At 48.4% G+C, this 16,856-nt stretch overlaps 1 protein-coding gene across 5 annotated transcripts in view; it reads left to right on the top strand.

The window, feature by feature from the left end:
• Positions 1-16,856, top strand: part of TTC17 (tetratricopeptide repeat domain 17) — a 2,246,693-nt gene that overhangs the window by 1,499,684 nt on the left and 730,153 nt on the right. For all 5 annotated transcript variants that reach the window (XM_069623328.1, XM_069623332.1, XM_069623330.1 and 2 more), the window contains 2 exons: positions 4,500-4,577; positions 5,478-5,702. In XM_069623328.1, the coding sequence (XP_069479429.1) occupies positions 4,500-4,577; positions 5,478-5,702 (303 nt within the window). The remainder of the gene's footprint in view (positions 1-4,499; positions 4,578-5,477; positions 5,703-16,856) is intronic.

The raw sequence follows: 16,856 nt of genomic DNA, 5'->3' as shown, positions 1-16,856 counted from the left end.
TCTCATCTGGGCAAGGAAGAGGAGAGATTACACAAACTAAGAGGGCTCTTAGTTTTTACATCTCAAGGATGGCTAAATTGAGACAAGATGACCAACTATTTGTGGGTTATACTGGTCATAAATTAGGCTTATCTGTAACAAAACAGACCATTTCCCGTTGGATCATATTAACCATAGTTGAATGCTACAGATTAGAGGGAAAAGAAACACCAGATGGGCTTCGTGCCCATTCTAGAGGGAATGGCTACTTCTGCGGCTCTAAAGAGGGGAGTTCCGGCAGCAGATATTTGTGCAGCTGCAACCTGGAAAACCATGCATACTTTTGTTAAACATTATTGTTTGGACACTGTCTCCTCTAAAGAGGGTTTATTTGCAAAGACAGTTTTGCATTCTGTCCACGAAAACTGAAATTAGTATTCCCACCTCCAAAAATTGATACTGCTATGGGAGCCTATCACAAGATGAGGAATACGTGGGAGGACTCAATCCATTCGAAGAACAAGTTACTTACCGACTGTAACGTTCTTTCAACTGGATGTTCCTCCCACATATTCCTCATCGACCCTCCCATCCTACCCCACAGTACAGTTTACGTTTTCTTACTTTACTCTCACGAAGAATGTATCGGTCATGGGACATGCCTACGTGTTCCATATATATATATTTCATTGAAAAAACAGAACTGAAGCAACGGGCGCGGCTCGAGGTATTTATACCATCGGTGACGTCGACAGAGTACGGAGTACGTCGAGGGACAATCGACACCACACGACCTCGAGCACAGCGCCCTCTGCCGAGAAATTTTTTTTCCGAAGCAGCGAAGCTGGAGATAACGAATTATCACAAGATGAGGAATACGTGGGAGGAACATGCAGTCGAAAGAACGTTACAGTTGGTAAGTAAATTGTTCATCTGGCTGCCATCTCCCGATTTACCAGGACGACGGGACGGGCGTCCTTGTGGCCTCATCGCCTGGTGAAGGAATTTATGAAGGGACTATTCCGATCATTCCTGCCGGTGAAGGCTCCTGCCCCGGCGTGGGAGCTTAATGTGGTGCTGACCAGGCTCATGGGGGGCCCCATTCTTGCCTATGCATTCGGCGCCTTTGAAGTTCCTGTCATGGAAGACAGCGTTCCTCGTGGCCATCACCTCTGCACGACGAGTGGGAGAGATTCAGGCCCTATCTTGCCAGCCTCCATACTTGACTTTTAATGACACGAGGGTGGTGCTGAGGACGCACCCCTCCTTCATGCCCAAGGTGCCGTCGGACTTCCACCTCAACAAGCCCTTGGTGTTACCAGTTTTCTTTCCGTCGCCTTTGACGCCGGCCGAGAGGACTTTGCACTCGCTGGATGTAGCTAGAGCGCTGAAGTTCTACATGGACCGCACAAAGAGTTTTCGGAAAACGTCACAACTGTTTGTGAACTTTGGGTCTGTGAATCAAGGGAAGGCTCTCTCGAAGACTTCCATTTCCAGATGGCTCTCCGGCTGCATCATGCATTGCCACCGGTTGGCAAACTGACCGCTGCCCGGCCGTCCGAGAGCCCATTCGACCAGAGCGATCGCTGCTACCACGGCATTCCTGTCTGGTGTGCCCCTGCTGGACATCTGCAGGGCTGCTACGTGGAGGTCGACGCACACCTTCACGAGATTCTACTGCGCCGATCGGGACTCCAGGGAGGAGTCCAGGGTCGGCCAAGCAGTGCTGCGCAACCTGTTCGCTTAAGGTGAGCCTGGTGAGGAGGTAAAAGATGCTTAATGTTGAGTTGTTGTATTGCTTAATGTTGAGCCTGTTGCCACCTCTTGTGGTTGTGCATGTGTATACTGCTATGTATTCTTTTATTCATGAGCATGTGAATCCATGCCAGACCCCATGCTGGAGAAGGAACAAGTTACTTTCCTGGAACTGTTGTTCTCCAGCATGGGTCTGGCATGGATTCACATGCAAACCCTCCCACCTACCCCTCTGCGGCTCTTCACTTGGTCATACTGCCTTGGCGTGCTACCAGATCTGAGGATGGCTGTCAGAGGCGGGGCTTAGGGAGAGGGCAGTCATTGGCTGGGGGCAGTATGACCCAGAGATCAGTGATTGGTTACTACTAAGAAAGACAGATCAGAAAAGAAACTGATACTGGTTTTTTCTTTACCGAGGATTCCCAGCCTGACGACGGGGAATATTCATGAGCATGTGAATCCATGCCAGACCCATACTGGAGAACAACAGTTACAGGTAAGCAACTTGTTCCACAGCTGACTGTGTGGGCACCACTCGGGCAACCTTTGTTTGATTCCAGTTGGGTACACCATATAAACTGGGATTATGCATACAGAAGACACCTGTAAATCCAGTATTTAAGGACAGACATATGTTGCTTTGCAGTAATTAGTCGGATATTGATGATGGCTATTGCCTGATTCGTTGAGTGTCGGTGCACAGTTGCCAAAAGCGATATGTCCAGTTTATGAATCGTGTCTGTATTGCAGATCTGAATCCAGCCTCGATAGTGAGCTTGGGGAAAAAGATATTCAGTGAAATGTGTGCCCCGTGCGATATTTACTCAGATTTGCACCCCAACTACAATCGAGTTCTTTCACCAAATATTCAAGGACTGGCGTTTAGAATAGTAAATAACAGCAGTCTTAGAATATGTGGGGGGAAGACTTTAGGAGTCAAGAAAGAAATTGCTTTCTTGGTGATATATTGGTATGCAGTAAAATGGTTGCTGAAAAATGGCAGTTTTAACAAAAAATTGCAGCTAAAATGCCTTGGTGTGACCCAGTAACAGTGTTTCCATTATACCACACAAGGGGAGCGAGGGTTGCAGGTGTGTCTCCTGCTCACCTTGTGTGGTATAATGGATACAAGGTTGCAGAGATGTCCCCCACATTAATTACATGGTTTGCGGGGGCCACACCACAGCCTTTTTGACACTATTTTCTTTTTTTTTTAAATGCCCATTTTCAGCCCATTTTCACTGCAACATTATTACATGGAACCGACATATTACAGGTGAGATTTTTACATGGGACCGGGAAAAGCACCTGAAACGGTTGAATTTGACAGATCCCCAATTATTGGGTAGTGACCAAAACTTGAAAGCAAATCTGTGATTAGTACCAGAGTTACCTTCCTGTGCCCCTGAAACTCCCCTCTAACCCAAGGTTCTGCATAATTGCCATTTTGAACCTTGGTGATTGTTCCTGAATGATACAAAAAGATCCCTACCAGAAGAAGAATCTTAAGGAATCTTTGATGAATTCTACACTCCTCCAAGAACTGTTCCGACAGCAAAGGTCTGCCGGCCAGGGGAATCAGGATAAGCAATCTTTTCCCTTGACCTGGCAGGCACAGTGGACTTGCAAGCTCCTAAGGAATCCCCTTCTTCCAGGAATCTCGATCTACCCTGTCCTTCTGCAAATCTGGACTGCTCCACTATACCCATCTCCAGCAATAGCTCTTACTGTGCTACTTTTAGACAAAGCCAGCCCAAACACTGGCTACTCGAGCTAGGCCTGCATTTTAAACAATTAAATAATACATTTAGACATTCTTTCCTTCATAGCAGTTTCATCAGTGGCTCCACAGCAGTTGTTCATGCTTGAAGATCCCGTTCGTTCCCACTGTGGATGTCTATTCACAAGTACACAGCACATGCTGCCAATGAGCTCTGGTCTTACGAAGACCTGGGGGTTGCCTCCAAGTGTTTGGCAATTCCCAAATATACCCAAGCACAAATTTACCTGTACTTGGACTGCCTTAGCAAATCCCCTGAGATCTTCCAAAGCCAAGTCTTAAGTTTAACATTGTCCTTTAAATTTACCATTGGGGACCACCAGGAAGTTGGACATTGCATGTTTCCTTATGGATTCCTCTGAGAGTCTGAACTCTGTTACAACCAGTCAAACTTGGTACCCAAAGATTCCGGTTGACCCTTGCCTTCACAACTCCGAAGCATACTTTCATAATAGCTGTTTGGGCATTTCTTTTGATCTGAATAATAATGTTGCCCTGTATACATGTCTACCTTGCTCGTATCCTTACAGTTTATCTTGCCCATACATTCCCCTAGGTGAGCCATTATAAGCTTAAGGATTGCCAGACTACTTGGTCTGAGGAGACTTACTCTGTATCGGGGAAACACACGGCTCTGAGAATCTTAGTTAACAATAACACATTCTTTTATTTTTATGTCTGAAGTTCAAAGATAATATTTCTTTTATTGTGTTTGATTTTAATCTTTTGTGCACTTGAAGTCGCAATACTGTGTCATTCACCTCATGCCATTTTGTCGGTAATCCTTGCCGTCTGCTCCCAATAAGTGTTAACACCTGATTTTGTCAGATGTTCTTGTTGAAGGCCCATTTATACCACTACCCATCTCCATATGGAAGAAGGCTGGGAATATCCATTACATAGTTAATCCTACACATATTAACAAGGATGTGAAAGCTGAGAAAGTAACCAACTATTGTCAACTTCTCTTTCCTCAAATATGCAGATTCTGTTTTCTCGTGTTATCAACCTGACTGTCACAGAGGAGCAAATCGGAGAGCTGCTCTTTCAGTCTCTTGAAAAGGTTTGTTTTCAAATGTTGTCTCGTTTTCCACTTATGATACCCTGTGACCGTGCTAACCAAGCAAGCCACATTCAATATCTGTGTGAGCAGGGTAAGCTTAACTTTCTTACTTAAGTTTGACATTCTTTCCAATATATGGTGTATTGTCACAACCTCTCTAGTGCAGACTCTCTCCTCTTTTTATTTGCACAGCGTCAAACTGATAATGCATGTGGAAATGAGTCTGTCTGTCTGCTCTGTTCATCCAGTCTGTCTTCCTGTGAATACAAGGTGACATTTATAGTGCTCCACCAAAACATTTAAATTTAAATCTAGCTCGATTTATTTTTATTTTTTTTAGCGCTTGCTGTCTCTTTTTGCATATGCATCTCTTCTTAACTCTTGCTAACTACCTCTCTTAAGCTCTTTACCTCTTGCTTTTTATTCCTCAACCCCTCTTCTTTTTTGCAGCATTATCTATGTTTCTCTAGCTTTTACTCAAGTTCTCTTTTTGTGATGTTGCTGCTCATGCAAATTTAACCTGGTTTGTCTAGCTTTACACCCAACTTGGTATATTACAGAGGCTTTACAAATCTCTCACCTTTGACCCATTTCCCTATATTCCTTTCTCTCTATATATTTATTTGACTCGTCTGTCTCCTGCTTGATGCCTCTTTCAGATATCTCTCTATTTTTAATTTTGTGTGCTTATGTTCTTCAAAGGGATATAAATGGATACCCCAAATGTGAACCGAGTGACCTAAGCAATTTGTGTGTTTTTTGTTTATCTTGTGTGTATGTGTGTGTGTGCTACATTGTGAAATGTTCATCATATTCAAAAGGGTCAGTCATAACTGCACTGTGGATGTCTCCTAATATTACTGTCCCATTTTACAGTGAACTATCCCTTTTGTTTTTCAGCCTAGTGATCCATTATGGTTTGTACTAAATGAAGCTGGGCTGTACTGGCGTGCGGTTGGCAATGGCACATCTGCCATTGCCTGTCTGAGGCGGGCATACAGCATGGCTTCTCGCGAATACCAGGACATCCCACTGGTGAATCTAGCCAACCTCCTGAACCACTATGGCCTTCATCAAGAAGCTAGTCAGTTCCTACTTAAGTCTTTATCCATCAATGACTCTGAGGTGAGTATGTATGTGGTTTTGTGCAAAATGCATAGCATATCCTGCTGCAGGGACCTTGTGACTATTTCGCATCCGTTGCATAGGGTATCTCTACCTCTAATATAGTACTACACACATGACACCTTATCATATTCTTTCTTTATGCACATAACAGCGATTACTTCTTATAGTAGAAGCTCAGTTACCAGTGATATTCCCTCCTTTGTTCCTCAATGTCAGACTTTCCTGTATGAAGACTGCGTCAAGGGATGCTCTGAAAGACGCTGCATTTAGAACTATCTAGATTCAGTTTGATGTAGTAAGATTGCTGGTGTGCGTGGATAGGCTAAATATGCCCTTTCAGCGGTTTGCTATTAATTTACCTCATAGGATTTGCCACTTGTCATGAAGAGAAGTTCGGCAACTCACACTTCACAATTATCTCCTCCCTTCACCCAAAATGTTTTTAAAAAGTGCCCTCAGGGAAATCGGAGTAGTTGGTCAACTCAGTATTCCAAATACATTTGGCTAAAAATTTCCGTTTACAATTAGGCATTTTGGTAACTTTCCCACGTAGGTATAGTTTAAGACCCTCTTTTTCAAACCTTGTTACTTTGAGGTAGCTTCTCATTTTCAAGAGTCCTTTACAAGCAGTTTGTAAATAGTTGACTGAAGAGAACACAGAGTGAAGAGAACACACAAGGGAAGGGTAGAATGTCTTAGCTGTGAATATTAGATGACAAGACAGTATTTTTTAAATAAAAATAAATCTCGTTGCTGCCAATACATTTGTGTGGGGAATGAAAGAATAATGTTTGGCTGTGTGGTGACACTGAAAATTCCAGGTAACCTACTTTTTAAGTACAAACGACCACTTTTGGAGGTTAAACATTCCAATTGTAAACATGAGCCGGATTGGTACACTGTTGATGCATTATAAGATGATGGGTTGAATCTTTCATTGTATAACATGTAGTGAATTCATGTTTCTTATTCTATTTACCAAATGTTTGTGGCTTGTACCCTTGCATCTTCCAGTTGTGTTTTATTTCTCATTTGATACACGTAGATCCACAGTTTGTGTGGCTGTGAGGAACTTCCATCTGGCAAGGGTGCTGAAGCGCTGGCTTTTTTAATTTGTATTAACTAATAAAATGATGCAGGTAATTCTCTCTGAAAGGGTGACCTGCCAACCGGATTCCGCTTTCCTAAGATCCATGCCAAAATCATAGTGTACACCTGTGCCTTGCTGGGTCAGTTCCTTGATCTACAGCACCAGCTCTCTAGTAGCACAGAGCATGTTCACGGGTAACAGGTACCCTCTTGACAGCTGCAGTTACAGCCAAGTCCCGAAGCATAGGGGCTGCATTTAAGACATGTACCCTTGTCTGCAACACTACATAACTATGCAAGTTACTATGCTGGTGGGAGTTGTACACTTTAAATATAAGCCATATTATGGCATAGTGGCTAGTATCTCTCATTTTCCAAGCCTCATCTATTTGATGTCATAAATGTGTCAGCACTGCCAGCTGTGGTGGGTCAGAAAGACGCGAACACACTTACGACATTTTCACGATATCTTTATTAAAGAATTAGAATAAGGCCTATGCCTACTATACAAACTAAGGTGCTCGTCAGATATCCATGAATGTCCAATAGCAATAAGTCCACTGTCCAAAACTAATCCTAACTGACCCTGCCACTAGTTTTATCAATTCAGGCCAGGAGAATCACTCCCTTCTCCTGATGGTTGTGCTTTTGCACCCGTCTTCCCTTCTTTTATAGTACTTGTTAATATGCAATTCTTAAATGGTCTTTCGTTATCCTTTGTATCAGTTCTTGTAACTCCCTTATGGGATTGGTAGTCTTTCTCGCTTGCTTAGTATGGGTCTTTCAATGCCCTTTTCTGAATCCTTTGCTCTGTTTTACAGAGTTCTGAATATTCTTGTATAGTGCCTTCTCCTCTGGAGCTTTGGCATTCCAAATAAAAATAGTTCACCTTTTCATGGTATGGACTTTCTTGTACAATGTTTACTCTAGGGACCTCTGCTCTTTAGTTCTCCGTTATCTCCCTCTGCTATGTTCCACTCTGTTTCTTAGATAATGACTTATTTTCCCCTCTTTCCAAGGTAATGATACTGCAATTCTATTTCTCTCACTCTTTGCAGTTTCTATGCTTCTCTGTATCACATTAATACATTTCAAGTTTATCAACTTGGTTTTCACGCTTTCATCATTTTTACTGGGGTGAGTTTCTCTGATTTGATCATGAGTCCCTTTTGGCTTCCCTGTTACCTTCAGTATTAACAGGGAATGTTTCCGGTGTCAGTAGATACTGGAGACCTTTTCCTTCCTTCCTTCCGTTTGCTTTGCGGTTCGCTTTCTGCATTGTCAGATTTTTGAGTTTGTCTCCCCTTCGGCTTCTCGATACCGCTGTGGGTAACAGGTCAGTTTGTTGCTTCCTCCGTGGGGTGGTGTTGGCTTTGTTGAATGCGCAGCATGCCCACCATGATTTCTTTGTGGTCACGCCACCACCGAGCTTTCCGCTCCAGCCATCTCATCTTCTGGCTTCTCGTACACGCTGGGCTTCCAGCGCTGCTTTGTCATGCTCGCAGAAGTTCTGAACTTCAGAGTTCACAGTCTGCTTATGCTCCACCTCCTTCAGGTGTTCAATGCACAGGGGACCTCCCCTGACGGCGGCTGCCTTGCTCGCCCTCTCTCTCGTTCTCTCTCTCTCGTTCTCTCTCTCTCGTTCTCTCTCTCTCGTTCTCTCTCTCTCGTTCTCTCTCTCTCGTTCTCTCTCTCTCTAATTCTCTCTAGTTCTCTCTCATTCTCTCTCTCTCGTTCTCTCTACTCTTCCCTTTCATGTCCTCTCTTCAACGCACTCTTTGTAGTTCATTTGAGATTTTTATGAAAGGGGCACACTTCTTTCTGGTAACAGCATAAGTTCACGTTCTCTTCATCCCAGTCTTGGAACTTCTAGTTATTTTGTGTATTAGATAGTCTCAAATAGACCATCCTGTGGAGGGCATTAGGCAATTATTCACGGGAACAGGAGTCTCTCCCAGTGAGGTCCCACTTGCCTTGACCCCTAAGGAAGGGTGTTGTGTAGCAGGCTCACCTCCCTAGCCTTACAGACCCCCCTTCCCCCCTTTGGGGAGAAAAGACAAATTCCCCTGATTTGTCCCAGAGCCCAGCTCGGCTGCAGAAGTGTTATTTATATTCTGGTCAGACAGCTTGGTCCTGCCAAGGGACAGGGCAGGAGACTGGATGGCTATGCCTCTCCTTTTGATCCTTTCGGTGCTCTCCCTCCAGTGAGCCAGCCTCCCTGCAGGAGCTGGCCTGGGAAATTGGAATCAAAGGACACACCCATTCCAAAAGGGCTAGTCTGACACCAGGGTGCTGCATACCAAAAGTACCTTCAAATGGATTGTGTCCTCCCACGTATTCCTCATCTTTGACATATATTGTCCAGCTTCAGCCGCTTCGGGAAAAATCTTTTCGGCAGAGGGCGCTGTCCCATCGATGGCGTCGATTCGATGTCCCTCGAAGGCCTCCGTCTCGAGGATTGTCATTGAACGCATATATAGAACACGCAGCGCCCGTTGATTTCTGTTCTGTTTTTCTGCAACAGCTTTAGCTTCGAAGAAATACGGCACACTTCTTCATCACTTTCGTGACAAACTTCATTATTATCGAGAGAGAAAATCGAGATGTCTTCCTCGTCGACACCGACAACCCTGAAGACCGGGTTCAAAAAGTGTTGAGATTGCAGGTCAAAAATATCTTTAACCGATCCCCATGGTATCTGTTTGTAGTGCCTCGGAGCAGACCATAACACCTCAGACTGCTCCACGTGCCAGCCCATGAATGGGAAAGCCTTGAAGGAACGAAAGGGGAAGTTGAAGGTAGGCTGAATCCCCTACCCCGACCAAGAAACCTTCGACTGATGAGGCGACTCTCCTCGGAGGAAGAAGGCCAAACAGTTGAAGAGAAGGCACCGCAGGTCGACTTTGTCATCGGACGCTTCCATCAAGAGGGTTTCTTGCCCAACCAAAAAGTCCACTCTGCCCGAGTTGGAGGCCTTCAGAGCAGATATGCTAAAAATATTTGAGAAACAAAAGCCTCCAAGCCATGCCCCTACCACGCCTTTGAAAGAAGCCAGGAGGAAAGGGCTTGACCTGAATCCTGCATGCCCTTGAGCCCAAGACGAAGACCCGATCCGCATCGAGAGCCCTCGAGGCCTCGATCCGATGAAGTCTCATCGAAGGATCAGTCGAGCCGGAAGCATGAGTCGAGGTCGTCAACGCCATCGACACCTTCGCCATTGACACCTTGGCTGGCGGCGCCTTCGAGGCCAGCCAAGCCCATCATTGCCAGCTGTGCCATTGACGCCGATCGCCGCAGTAAAATCTTCAGCACCAATTAAGAATGTTTCGCCAATTCTTCCAGTGTCGGATCCATTACTTGCAAAATCCCTCATTCCTGAGAAAACATATTTACCACTACCCAGGAAAGACTATTTTAAGTCTTTTTCTTCCATATATGAAGAAAATGAGCAGTCTAATGAAAAGGCTCCATTTGACCTCCATTTTGGTACGCCTAATGTACCTGAGAGTTTTATTGCAGAGGAGTCAAGGTTAAGGGACCTCTATGATGACCTACAGACTGCAAGTGGGGTGGATGCCTCACCTGAGTTGTAGTTTGGGAGACCAGAGGCTGGGAAGCATGCAGATGCGTCCTGCAGATCACTCATGTCTAAGGTAGTGGACTACATGGGGTGGAGTAGGCCTCCATTGCCATTCAAACAAGATGATCTAACTGACATCTTAGAAAAGGGTCCCCAATCGGATCCCATATTACCATTTCATATTGCCTTGCAGAAAAGGGTGGCAATGAATTGGGAGACACATAGAACCAATCAGGCTGTTAATAAAAACTTGACTAAAAAGGACCGCCCCTCCTGTAGTGACCCAGACTACCTGTCGAAACACCCCACTCCAGAGAGTCTGGTGGTGCAGGCAGCTGCTGCAACATCCAAGCAAGTGGCTTACCCTACCATCCCGCCGGATAGAGACAACACACGAGTAGATGGCTGGGCAAGGAAGTTATTTTCCGCAGGGAGTATGGCACTCAAATCTGCCAACTCCACATGTGCCCTTGCAAAGTTTATGTTCACTCTATGCGACTGCATTTCCATGGCGTCTGTTGCACGTTCCTGAGGGGGATGAAAGAGACTGTTTCTTAGCCATAGTTAGAGACGGCAAAGAAGCCATGTGTGAGTCTCTTCAGTCAGGTTTGGATTCTGCTGATAGCATTAGCTGAGCCATGCCTGCCAGCACCGTTATGCGCAGGTTTGCGTGGTTGCGTAAGTCGGGTTTTGCACCAGATGTGCAGTCCAGACTTTTCAACATGCCCTTTGACGGGTCTCAACTTTTTGGCAACAAGGCTGAGAGTCTTGAGAAGTTTCATACCTCGAAGGCAGCAGCCAAATCTTTAGGCGCCGCTATTGGGCAACCTCAACCTTTTCAACCTAGTGGACAACCTTGGAGGGGTAGATCTTTTCGCTGCTACTCCTCAGTTGGAAGGGTGAGAGGAATGGCCAGTCAAAGGGGCCAAAGAAGATTTCCCTGTGGTGGACGAGGAAGGGGTTCAAAGCCAGCTCAAGCAGGGGCTTCTTCACCATCAGCCATTCCATCAACTGCCTCAAAACCTCTCTGAGATCTTGAGTCACTGTTCACCAGTGGGAGGCAGACTGTCGGAGCATCTAGAAGAATGGCGAGACATTACTTTGGATGCTTGGGCCTTGGAAACGGTAGCCCACTGTTACTGCCTTCCTTTTATACAGAGACCTCAGAACAATCCACCGGTGAAGCACTCTTTGAGGATTCCAGATCCGCTCCTTGTGCAGGAGATTTTAACTCTGCTAGAGAAAGGCGCTATAGGACCAGTGCCTGTAGCAGAGAGGAACAAGGGTTGGTATTTCCCTGATTACCTAATTCCCAAGAAGGACAGAGACCCATCTTGGACTTGAGATACTTGAGCAAGTTCCTCAAGAAGGATAAGTTCAAGATGATCACACTTTTTCAGATCCTTCGGGCCCTCCAACTCCAGGATTGGCTGGTGTCATTGGACCTTCATGATGCCTATTTTCATGTGCCAATCCATCTCAAGCACATAACCCAAGGGTTTTCACCAAGCTGATGGCAGTAGTGGTGGCAGCGAGTCTCAGGAGAGGGGGGAATTCACATCTACCCCTACCTGCACGGTTGGCTGATGAGGGCACGTTCTCCCGAACAAGACCTGGATCATCTCAGCGTCACCTGCCGCTCTCTTCAGACTGGGCTGCTCGCTCAATTACAAGAAGTCTCATATGACCCCCTTCTCCGAAACTCCAATTCATCGGAGCTGTTCTGGATACATCCCTGGGAAAGAGCTTGCCACCCGAAGTTGAGTGCTCAAGACATTCTTCAGATGGTCACCAAATTTCAAAGTGCCCAGTGTCTCCCAGCCTTCAATTTTTTGAGGTTGCTCGGCCTCATGGCATCCTGCATTTTTCTGGTGCCAGAGGCCCGCCTGAGAATGACATCCCTTCAATGTGCTTTAAGAACTCCATGGTCCCGGTTCTCAGGAAAGATGTCGGACCTGCTTCAGGTTCCAAGCAGTGTTGCACAGGATCTTCTGTGGTGGGCCTGCGAGGACATCATTCTGAAGAGAGAACAATGTTGGCAACCATGGCCGAAGATAACGCCAACGATATGACAGCATCGTTGGTCTCCATCTCCATCGGGTCCAAACTACATATCACTCTTTTGGAGCTGAGATCAAGACACTGAACCTTCACGCTTAGTTTCTGAAAGGTTGAGATACAAGGATTGGGACCTCCCGGATGACGTAATGGTGATTCACCAGCATGGCGTCTGGCTTGGATTCACATGCTCATGAATATTCCCCGTCGTCATGCTGGGAATCCTCGGCAAAGAAAACATCTACCCTCTACCCAAGCCCCTCCTTTTGCAGACATCTCCAGATTCATACCGCACGTTCAAGTGTTGGGAGTCCTCGTGTTTAGCCCTTGAGCTTTTACTGCGTTTTTCTTTTTTTGGAAGAGTATTACTCTATTTTTCGGTCAATCGAGCCTTGTCCCCCATCGATCAACCATCCGATTAACAGGGACCCGTTTTTTGGATTCTTCAGTGCCTCTCAAGGGCAGATTTTGTCGAGTTTCTTCGTGGACGCTTCCAGTAGATTCTCAGAACTACGCTGCGTGACCATGTTGGAGGAAAAGGATTCAACTCCCCTGTTAAGGATTTGCTGCGGCTTGCGGAATGTCTTTTCAGGCGACAAGCATTCAGAGTGCCACTACTGCCTGTACCCGGTGCACAAGGAGGAGGATTGTGCGTTCTGCCAGGAGATAGCCCCTTGCACGATGAAGGATCGGCACAGGCGGCTGAATGAGTGGCTACAGGCCAAGGACCCGCCTTTGGGTGGGTCCCAGCAGCGTGCCTATCCAGGTTCCAAAAAGGCTGAGTGGGCTTCGAAGTCCTTTGAGGGTGCCCTTCCCGTGGGGGGTCCAACAGAAGGCTAAGCAGTGCGTGTCCACTGCCACCAGGAGTGCCTTTGCGACCGGCTCCTCAGCGGCCAGGGCGCGTTCGACATCTCCAGCCTCCGTCACCAGTCAATGCTCAGGATCTTCGGCCAAGAGGAATTCGAACCATCCGGGCAAACTCGAGGAGAGGCCCAAGTCCGTCCTACCGGAGAAGTCAAAGGGGGGGGGCGGGTCTCTGACCCTCCACCTAAGGAGAAGGCTAAGCAGGATAAGGCTCCGGCCCTGACTGTGTAGGCCCATGTGCACCCAGCGAAGGCCCAGCTTTCCATCGAGGGGGTGGCGGCGTCTCTGACGAAGGCCGCCGAGACGGCCCCGCAACCTGCGACCCCTAAGACCAGGGTGTCCCTTCCTCCCAGGAAGGAAGCTGCGTTCCTGCCCATAGAGAAGACCCCGGAGAAAAGGATGCCTGTCATCTTCCTGAGACCTTCACTGCTGGAAACAAAGAAGCGGTGGGGTGCGGTGGCCCTCCAAGGTATGGATATCTCCTCTGAGGAAGAGCTCATCAGTCTGCAAACCAACCAGGAGGAGGGAAACTTAGGAAGCAGGCCGTATGACGAGTGTGACGACGAAGGCGAGGATGACGAGGACACCGTCGAGGAAGAACAGCAGGCGACGATGGCCTGGGCTCCCAGCCGGCGCCCCAGCTGCCTATTCCGCCGGCACCTCAGCTGCCACCCCCACCTCGGGTACCTTCTAGAGACCTCTCAGTGGACATCCTTTCGGCACTGCATACGCAGGTATTGGAGATCCAGACGAGGATGCCTATTGCGCCGGCGGCTCTAGCGACGGCCGACACCACCACGAGGGAACCCTCGGCCAAGGAGAGGGTGTACCCTCCTCCTCTCCTCCCTTCGCCCCAGTGGCCCCCCTTTGCACTCCCCCTCCCTCCCCGAGGGATGAGACAGATCTGGACACAGCAACGACGGGCACAGACAACAGCAGCGGTGTAGGGGACATCCCGTCACCACTGCCCAGATCTTCACCGCCGGACGAGATTGGCTCGTTCCACCCGATGATCTTCAGAGCGTTGGAACTTTTTCAGCTCGCTCCGAGGAGAAGGAGGAGGGCTTCTTATATCGGCGCAGAGAGGCGAAGAGGAAGACCATCCTCTCGGCCCCACTCCTGGATGACGTTTGGGACGAGGGGTTGTTGCTCATGAAGAACCCTTGCACGGCCCTGGCAAAGAGGGATGGCCTCGAGAAGTAGTACAGAGTACAGGACTCCGTGCCCGAGTACTTACGGGCCCAGCCTTCATCGGATTCTGTAGTGTCCCCGGCGGCCAGGAAGAAGTCCTTGGGTGGTTCAGCCTCGGCGGCTGCCACCCCACCAGACAGCGAGGGCAAGAAGTTAGATGCCATGTTACGACGGGTCATCTATTCTGCAGCTACTACCATTAAGGCTGCCAACATCCTCGCCATCGTGGCTCGTTACGACCGGGAGTTGTGTTTCAAGATCGCTCCCATCCTGGACTTCTTTCCTGACGACAAGAGGTCGAAGCGTTGGAGATCCTGCAGGAAGGTGAGGTGACGTCTGACCACTCTATCCCGGTGGCCACGGACATTGCCGATGCGGGGTTCCGCCAGATGGGCAACAGCATTTGCCTTCGCCCTCGTGGCTGGCTTAAGGCCACCAACTTTCGGCAGGACGTTCAGTCGAAGGGGCTGGACATGCCCTTCGACGGGGACAATTTGTTTGGGAAGGCTGTGGATGAGTCTCTCAAGCCATAAAGACAGACACGGGGATGACGCCTGCTTTCGGAAGCCGTCCTTTCGGACCTCAGGCAACAAGTCCCAAGGATCTTCCAAGGGTTCCTCTTCTTATCGCCAACCCTCCCGCTCTTCGGCCCAGGAGACCAACGGGGGGCGATCCCAGACCTGCGGAGGAGGACGTTGGCATCGCCAGAGTCCCCAAGCAGCCAGTCGACATCCAAGCAGGATTGAACCGGCCATGTTGTTGGGCCCCCACCCATGCACCTTGGTGGGAGGCCGGCTGGCGAACTTCACCAGCGTGTGGAAGTCCACCGTTGGGTGCTGGACGCTCTTGCCCACGGACACACCCTGGAATTTCAACGGAAGTGTCCCCGAATACCAGCAGTGGCCCAGCAGGAAAACCACATCCCTCAGCTGTTGCTGGAGGTGCGGGCCATGCTAAGTAAAGGCACGATAGAGCTCGTCCCGAAAAGACTTGGGGGCTCTGGAGTGTACTCCAGGTATTTTCTCGTCAGAAAGAAGATCGCGGCTGGAGGCCTATTATCGACCTTCATTGACTGAACAAATACATCAATTCCCAAAAATTTGGGATGGTTACTCTTCAGCACGTGCTCGGACAGCTGGAAGAGGGGACCTTCCTGTCGTCGATGGACTTGGAGGATGCATACTTCCAAATCCCCATTCACAAAGGACACCGCAAGTTCCTGAGTTTCATGGTGCAAGGGAAGCACTACCGATTCAAGGCCCTTCCCTTTGGATTGAAGTCGACACCGAGGGTCTTCATCAAGTGCATGGCGCAGCTGCGACTACAGAGAATTCATGTCTACCCTTATCTGGATGACTGGCTCATCCAGGCCAGCTCGAAAGAGATTGCAGTCCCCACACAGCGAAGACCGTGCGTCTTCTGATGGAGCTGGGGTTCTCAGTGAACTATGCAAAGTCCTGCTTGATTCCATCGCAGGACACGCTGTTTCTGGGATGACGACTCAACACAGTGTCGTGCTTGGCATCTCCCGAGGAGAGGATAGAGGCCATCTTGGGCAAAGTACGACTGTTGGCCCTGAAGATCGCAAGGGTGAGGTCCATCAAGTCTGCTGCTATGATGTAGTCATGCATATACCTCATTCGGCTGTGCAGGCTACAGATGCATCCACTACAGGAGTTCCTCGACGCCCGTTGGATACAAGTATCGAGAAGCTTCGAGGACAAGATCACACTCAACGAGAGTTTCTGTCGAGTGATACGGTGGTAGGGAGTTTGCGCACATCTGTCCGGAGGTGCGGATTTCCAGACCCCAGCTCACCAGGAGATGGTCACGACGGATACCTCCTTGGAAGGATGGCGAGCTCACACCAGAAGTCTTTACGGAAGAGGCCTGTGGAGAAGACATTGCACATCAACGTGTTGGAACTGCAGGCAGTGTTTTGGGACCTCAAGTCTTTCCTTCTGTCCCTCAAGGGCAAGGTGGTGCGGGTCTTCACATAAAATACCACCACCATGTATTACATCAGGCAACTGGTGGGCATCAGACCCCCGGCGCTCTTCAAGGAAGCGCAGGACCTGTGGCACTGGGCCATAGACTAGGGCATGTTCCTCATCCTGTTTCATCTGGCAGGAGTGAAGAACACTGTCGCCGACTCGCTCAGCAGGGAGCTGCGCTCTTGCCACGAGTGGGAGCTTTGGCAGGACCAAGTGGATCACCTGTTCCACAGATGGGGCAATCCCCAGATCGATATATTTGCGACAGCGACGAACACCAAGTGCCGGAGGTTCGCCAGCAGGTTTCCCCAGGCGGGGAGCTTGGGGGACGCATTCTCAATCCCCTGGGATGGCCTGTTTCTGTATGCGTTCCCT

This window comes from Ambystoma mexicanum, chromosome 11 (assembly GCF_040938575.1).
Source record: "Ambystoma mexicanum isolate Mex_15411 chromosome 11, UKY_AmexF1_1, whole genome shotgun sequence".
NCBI classification, from domain to species: domain Eukaryota; kingdom Metazoa; phylum Chordata; class Amphibia; order Caudata; family Ambystomatidae; genus Ambystoma; species Ambystoma mexicanum.
This window is presented reverse-complemented; position numbering and strand designations above follow the sequence as displayed.